This window comes from Salvelinus sp. IW2-2015, unplaced genomic scaffold, assembly GCF_002910315.2.
Source record: "Salvelinus sp. IW2-2015 unplaced genomic scaffold, ASM291031v2 Un_scaffold16327, whole genome shotgun sequence".
In the NCBI taxonomy this organism is placed as follows: domain Eukaryota; kingdom Metazoa; phylum Chordata; class Actinopteri; order Salmoniformes; family Salmonidae; genus Salvelinus; species Salvelinus sp. IW2-2015.
The window spans coordinates 155,862-163,577 of NW_019957536.1; the positions used below are offsets into that span (position 1 = coordinate 155,862).

The following is a 7,716-nucleotide window of genomic DNA, read 5'->3' on the forward strand; positions in this document are numbered from 1 at the left end:
GGAACTCTTACTCTACAGTTCTCTCACTCAAAGTACTTTCCGTCGTCAATGCCGTGAAACCATTGAACTGTGATTCTCTCTCGAAAATCAGAAACATCTCTCTGCTCGAACGGATCTCAATCATGAGACTGTCGCATGACTGAGACCGATCTAGGGCTCTCATCTCTCTCGGATCTATCTCTCTCTCTCATCTCTATCTCAATAGGAAGCTCCTAGCCTACAAAATAAACGTGAGAAAATTGAGAAATAAAAGAAGTTAGACAAATAAAGTTAAATAACCAGTCGGAACAGCGAGGGACATAACGATAATGAATGACGATCATACAGAGTACCAATGGGGAGGAGGTCCCAGCACCTAGTTGATGGTGGGCCATGGAAGCTATTAGGCCCCGCAGTGATCCGTTACTGGGCCATATGCCACTACAGCTCATGTCATAAGTGTCCTTGGCGGGTTCCATGGAGGCCAAGCCGCGTATGTTTGCCATTACCAGGGCGACGATATGAAACAGTCATTAGGATGCTCACATGATTATGCAGCTTAAAGACACCGGTTGAGATCTATGAGGAACCCATGCCAAATATTACATTTCAGCTCCTTGACTAGGGGAAATAGGTTTTTGTCGGAGTCCCTCTTCACGACTTCTTAGTGTATTTGGACCTATGATAGGTTGCTGTTAGGTGCATGTGGACACCAAAGCAACTTTTAAGGTTTGCAGACTCTGCTCCACTATCAGCCCCGTCGGTTATGATGTAATGGGCAGGCCGCTTCGGTAACGGTCCTCCTTTTTCCGTAGTTCACAAGTCATCTCCTTTGTCTTGCATCACTTGCTTGAAGCGGTGTAACGGCTGGTTCAAATGTTCAGTTCATCCTCCTACGAAGGCACGAGCCGCCAGTCAATCAGTGGATCGGGGACCAAGATGACGGTGTAGTAGCGAGGCGTATTCATAATTTTAATGGCAAAACCAAAACAAACCACACAAATAAACAAACGGAACAACCAAACTGTGACTAACCGGCATTACAGATCCCTGCTCTCTGGACGTAAGCCATAACTGGCTAACCACCAGGACATACATACTATCCCGACAAAGACTACCTAGGCTCTCATTGAAGACCGTGTCGGCTCTTAGTATGAACTCTCAATCAAGAGACAAACGAACTACACCATGGTCTCACTATATTGAGAATCATACCAGGGGTCCGAACACAAAATACCCATAACACTAGAAATACAAAACGATAGACTGCCACTCCAGCGCCAACTAACTCACGCGGCCCAGACCGAAGTAACGACATAGCAATAACAACGAGAAACTACCGACGGTCCCGGAGGAACGTGACAGAGGAGCAGTTGAATCAATGGGTGCATATCATTCATTTACACTGTAAGTCCAAAAATGGTGTAGCAACTGCTGATTGCCACTTTAAGGGCATCATACATCCTGATGAGCTGTGTCTGAATAATGTTGTTTGTCACAGACTCACGTGAGTGGCTAACAATTTGCTCGATATGTTGTACAATGATCACACTGAAATTGTGACTTTGTGTGTGCGTGTGTGCACGTGCGGTTGTGTGAATTAATTAATTAATGTTTTTTTTTGTCACATTGCCATTAGTAACTCCATCCTTTGTGGGATTAATTGACTAAATGATTCAGTCATCTTTATACATGTGTGAATTAAATGTATACTGTGTGTGTGTGTGTGTATGTGTGTGTGTGTGCGTGCGCGTGTGTGTGTGAGAAAGACCCCTTACCTCTCAGTGCCAGTGCCAACACAGTGTAGATAGTATTCAAATCGAATGCCATAGTATTACTACCTCAGTCTACTACCACTCTCTGTGGCCACCTAAGATATGTGGACACCTTTAAACCTTCTTTAATACAGGAAGTGTTATGTTGACATGCTGTAATGTCCCAGATTTCAACATACAAGTCACAAAATTATGATTTTTTCATACATTCTTTATACAMGCCTCAACCATCTTGTGTAGAGATTCCAGGTTGCTAAAACATTTTGTTTTTATTTCCGTGTTACTTTACTCAAAGAGTAGGCTGGTTTAAATGAAAGTGTGTACTCTCGAATRTATTGGGAGAGTTCAGATGTGTAAAATGCCTTCCTCTCTTGCCTCATCCCTTCATGACTGCTACTGATTCCAAACTTGTCCTGTTGCCCCAAAACAGAATGTTTCAGTTGACGACCATCATTAGATGATTATATTGAATCATGTGTGTTAGAGCTGGGCTGGAACAAAAGCCTACACACTACCCTGTAGTCAACCCCTGTGGTTTGTGTATGATATCCCCTTGGTTAACTGGGTCACTGGAGTTCTTTACTGATCAAGATCCCTGACCTCTTGGCAATACTGTGGTAATCAGTGACTAAACTGACTGGAAGTTACCGTCACTGTAATCTAGTTCCCCTGCTGTGCCCAGTAGCCTGGGGACGAGGTTACCGTCAATGTAAAGGTGWGTAAGGTGTGTCTGAGCTGATGTGTTTGCAGGTGTGACCAGGAGCCACCAGGGGGTGATCAGGCTGCAGTATGTTCTATGACCTACCGTTTCACCTGACTACACCATGGACTGCACCAAAGATGTTCTGTTATATTGACAACATAGTCGAGTAACCGTTGCAACAATGGAAAAACATGTCCTCAAAGATGGAAGGCAGGCGGGAGAAGGCGAGATCAGGTGGGACCATTCTAGCCAATGAGAGGGCAGATACAGGTGTGAACGGGTGTGAAGTTTCCAAAACACCACGTACGTCCACTTATACCAGTGCATTCTTAACAACCTAACCATTATGAAACTTCTATTCAGTTTTGTACCACTCTTTCTGTGGCCACCCAAAATATTTGGACACCTTTATAGCCTCATTAGTACAGGAAGGGTTATGTTGACATACTGTAACGTCCTGGATTTCAACATCTGACTCACAAAATTATATTTATTCATACATTCTTGATTCTTTATACACGCCTCAGTCATCGTGTGCTGAGAAACATAGACTAGAGATTCCAGGTAGTTAATTGATGATGTGTTTATTGTTTCCCTGTTTCCTTAAAGAGAGGGCTGGTTTAAATGATGACTTCAACACTAGTATGTGAGTTCAGACTTGTGTAAAATGCCTTCCTCTCTTTCCTCATCCCTTCATGACTGCTACGGGCCCTGTAGCCAATCCCTGCATTTTGTGTATGATATCCCCCTGGTTAACTGGGTCAAAGTCAAGTTCCCTGACCTATTAGCATAGCTGTGGTAATCGGTGACTAAGTTGACAAGAAGTTACAGTCACTGTGAAGGTGTGTCAGGCTTCTGGTCAGTGTGACCAGAAGCCACCAGGGGGTGATCCGCCTGCAGTTTKTTCTGTGACCTACCATTTCACCTGACTGCGCCATGGACTGCACTCTACCCATAGACATAGATAGAAGACTCATCTTTATATCTGTGCCATTATAGGCAATCTACATTTGAAGTAGTCCATTTTCTTCTTCATGATTGGCTGATCCCTCCTGATGATCCAGTTGGACTTGACTCCAACAGGGTCACCAGGAGGGACCTGCCAAAGAAGTTGGAAGTCACACCCAGTTGACTACATTAAAATGGTGGATCCCTCAATGGAGCTGCCCATGCTAATACAGCCTTTTGGCCTCTAGAGGCCTCTACCATTGTCTATTTAGTTATGTATGTAGAACTATTGTGAGGTAAACGGTAGAGAAGAAGGATAATAATGTGGGCAGCAGAACCAGGTTAAAGAAAACACAGCATATCCAGTTATGGAGATGTGTCATCCCATTGGCTAAGGAGCACCATTGAATTTTGGTTGATATATACAGAAGATAACAGCATGAAATAGAGCATTTTCAATTTAAAGAGCAACTGCTCCTTCAGAAAAACTTCTCATTTAGAAAACAGCCCGTGTGTCATCATTACAGTATGAGCCATGAACATTTATTCTACTGTCAAAATTGAATACAAAGTGTAAATGAGGATAATTTTGGTTATAAAGTCAGTCTTATCCAAAACAGAGTTTTGTGAGACTTGTGGTTGCAACTGCATCGCAACGTAAATKAATGTTGGGTTTGTTTCAAACCTGCCCACATGCCGACAGCTGGCATTACTCAAGTAATTTTCATTTCGGGGTGCAGTTACATGCGATCCAATCATAATGACTGTGGTAGGTTTGGGTGGACTTCGGATATCCCGATGAGGCTAGTTAGGGAGCAGCGGTAAATCACACAATTCAAATGGGACATGTTTAAATATTGAAAGCATTTAATGAGAAAATTTGGCTAACTCTTCCCACCTGCAAACACACACACGAGACACCCACATCAAACCACACCCTGAAACAAATTAACATTTGAATTCAGTCACGGCCGCTAGCAGTTCTTAATGAACAAAAAACGAGGCCAAATTAGGAAGTACAGTCGCCCTTTAAAACAACACCACAAATKATGAATCTATAACACCAGAGGGCACAGACATGATTCAGCAACTGGCTATGTATGGCCCATGAGTCGAAACATAACAGGATGCTATACCAGTCTACACTCTTACGAAAAAAAGGTGCTATCTAGAACATACAAGGGTTTTTCAGGTGTCCCCATAGGATAACCCTTTAAAGATTTACATTTTGGTTTCAGGTAGAACCCTTTTGTGTTCCATGTAGAACCCTTTTTCCGAGAGGGCTCTATATGGAACCCAAATGGGTTCTACCTAGAAGCAAAACGGGTTATCCTATTGGGACAGGTGAGGAACCCTTTTAGGTTCTAGATAGCACCTTTTTTTCTAAGAGTGTAGAAAAACCCTTTTTGTAAAAGGCCTGCAATGCTACATCATTCCTAGCAGTGGCTGATGTTTGCACACCATTTGCCTTTTATAGGCTTTGAATGGTATGTCATCAATAACCTCTTTTCTCTCTCTCTTTCTCACTTTCTCGCTCTCCACCTCTTGCTCTTTGCCAATCTCTCTCTCTCCTCTCTCACTTCCCCCTCCTCTCCCCCGCTCTCTCTCTCTCTATCAAGATAGTATGAATAGAACATTAATTCTTGGGGAACTTAAAACTATAGAAATTCTATTAAATTTGTGTAAATGCTAATTCAATTCTTAGAACTTCCTCAGCATTTAATGCTAATCATTTCTTGACTCCACTTCCAGTAACTGCAGTCTATGTGTCCAATATAAGAGGAACATGTACATTTGGTTAAGAATGTTGCTTTTGTCTCTTCTCATGAAAAGCCACAAATAGTTACACCAACTGTCACTGCTGCAATCCATGATGCACTTTGGCCTTCTGATAATCTATGAGGAAGTACATGTTCAAAGCACGCAACCCCACCGCAACCACGTTTAACTTTAACACACACAGGTGTAAAAATACAAAAAAGTGGAAGCTTCTCACAGACCCAAGTTAGTCTCTAACGATTTGCCCAATATGTTGTACAGTGATCCCACAGAAATTGTGACTTTGTGTGTGTGTRTACAGTGAATTCAGAAAGTATTCAGACCCCTTGACTTTTTCCACATTCTGTTATGTTACAGCCTTAATCCGAAATGGATACATCATTTTTTCCCCTCATCAATCTACACACCATACCYCATAATGACACATTTTTGCAAATGTTTTAAAAATAGAACATTTAAATATCACATTTAAACAAGTGTGGTAAACCGTGGGGTGTTGGGTTGAGCGTGCAGAGAWTGACACAGAGACAGGGAGGCTTTAGTCCGAAAAACAACTTTACTTTAGAAAGAAAATAAATCTATCAAAGAAATAACTTAGGTTTGCTCGGTCTTCCTTCTCTCCCTTCTCTGGTGTSCGTCTCTCTCCCTTCTCTCCCTTCTCTGGTGTYCGTCTCTCTCCCTTCTCTCCCGCGGTGTGCCATCGTGCTCCTTTTATTTAGCCTCCACGGCTGGTTGGCACTTTCCTCTAATTACCTCCACTTAGCTGTCCGTGTCGGGGTGCTCAKCTCCCGTATTCCCAGCAGAGGGAGCCAACGTCGCCTCACGTAYTTCCCCTCTATTACCATCCCCCGGGGTAGACCTCCTGGGATACCACACAGGTATTCAAACCCTTTAATCAGTACTTTGTCGAAGCMCCTTTGGCAGCAATTACAGCCTCAAGTCTTCTTGGGTATTAAACTAAAAGCTTGGCAYACCTGTATTTAGGGAGTTTCTCACATTTTTCTCTGCAGATCCTCTCAAGCTCTGTCAGGTTGGATGGGGAGCGTTGCTGCACAGCTATTTTCAGGTCCCTCCAGAGATGTTTGATCGGGTTCAAGTCTGGGCTCTGACTGGGCCACTCAAGGACATTCATAAACTTGTCCCGAAGCCAATCCTGCGTTGTCTTGGATGTGTTCTTAGGGTCATTGTCCTGTTGGAAGGTGAACCGTAGCCCCAGTCTGAGGTCCTGAGCACTCTGGAGCAGGTTTTCATCAAGGATCTCTCTGTACTTTGCTCCGTTCATCATTCATTCATTCCCTTGATCCTGGCTAGTCTCCCAGTCCCTGCTGCTGAAAAACATCCCCACAGCATGATGCTGCCACCATGATAAACATCCCCACAGCATGATGCTGCCACCACCATGCTTCACTGTAGGGATGGTGACGGGTGTCCTCCAGACGTGACATTTTGCATTCAGGCCAAAGAGTTCAATCTTGGTTTCATCAGACCAGACAATCTTGTTTCTTATGGTCTGAGAGTCCTTTAGGTGCATTTTGGCAAACTCCAAGCGACTGTCATGTGCCTTTTAATGAGGAGTGTCTTCCGTCTGGACACTACCATAAAGGCCTGATTGGTGGAGTGCTGCAGAGATGGTTGTCCTTCTGGAAGGTTTTCCCACCTCCACATAGGAACTTTGGAGCTCTGTCAGAGTGACCATCGGGTTCTTGCTCACCTCCCTGACCAAGGCCCTTCTCACCCATTTTCTCTGTTTGGCCGGGCGGCCAGTTCTAAGAAGAGTCTTGGTGGTTCCAAACTTCTTCCATTTAAGAATGTTCTTGGGGCCATTTTTTGGAACCTTTCCCCAAATCTGTGCCTCGACACARTCCTGTCTCAGAGCTCTACGGACAATTCCTTCGACCTCATGGCCTGGTTTTTGCTCTGACATGCACTGTCAGCTGTGGGACCTTATAAACTTATAAACATATAAACAGGTTTGTGCCTTTCCAAATCATGTCCAATCAATTGAATTTACCACAGGTGGACTCCAATCAAGTTGTAAAAAGATCTGAAGGATGATCAATGGAAMYAGGATGCACCTGAGCTCAATTGCGAGTCTTACAGCAAATGGTCTGAACATTTATGTAAATAAGGTATTTCTGTTGTTTATTTTTTATAAATTAGCAAACATTCTGAAAACCTGCTTTCACTTTGTCATTATGGGCTATTGTGTGAAGATTGAYRGGGATTTWATTTTTATTTAATCCATTTTAGAATTATGAAGTAACCTAACAAAATGTGGAAAAAGTCAAGGGATCTGAATACTTTCCGAATGCACTGTATGTGTGTGCGCGCACGTTTGTGTGTGTGTGAGACCCCTTACCTGTCAGTGTCAGTACCAACACAGTGTAGAAAGTCTTCAAATAGAATGCCATAGTATTACTACCKAAGTCTACTACCACTCTCTGTGGCCACCTAWGATATGTGGACACCTTTATAMTTTCATTAGTAYAGAAAGTTTTATGTTGGCATACTATAATGTTGAATATTTTAATC

The 7,716-nt window shown here is 43.1% G+C and overlaps 1 protein-coding gene across 1 annotated transcript in view; it reads right to left on the reverse strand.

Moving 5' to 3' along the window:
* The window catches only part of LOC112080468 (hemicentin-1-like), a 3,931-nt gene extending 2,100 nt beyond the window's left edge, over nt 1-1,831 (reverse strand). Inside the window, exon 1 of the mRNA XM_024146251.2 lies at nt 1,758-1,831. Coding sequence (XP_024002019.1) covers nt 1,758-1,809 — 52 coding nt within the window. The 5' untranslated portion in view covers nt 1,810-1,831. The remainder of the gene's footprint in view (nt 1-1,757) is intronic.
* Between the last annotated feature and the right edge of the window lie 5,885 nt (nt 1,832-7,716).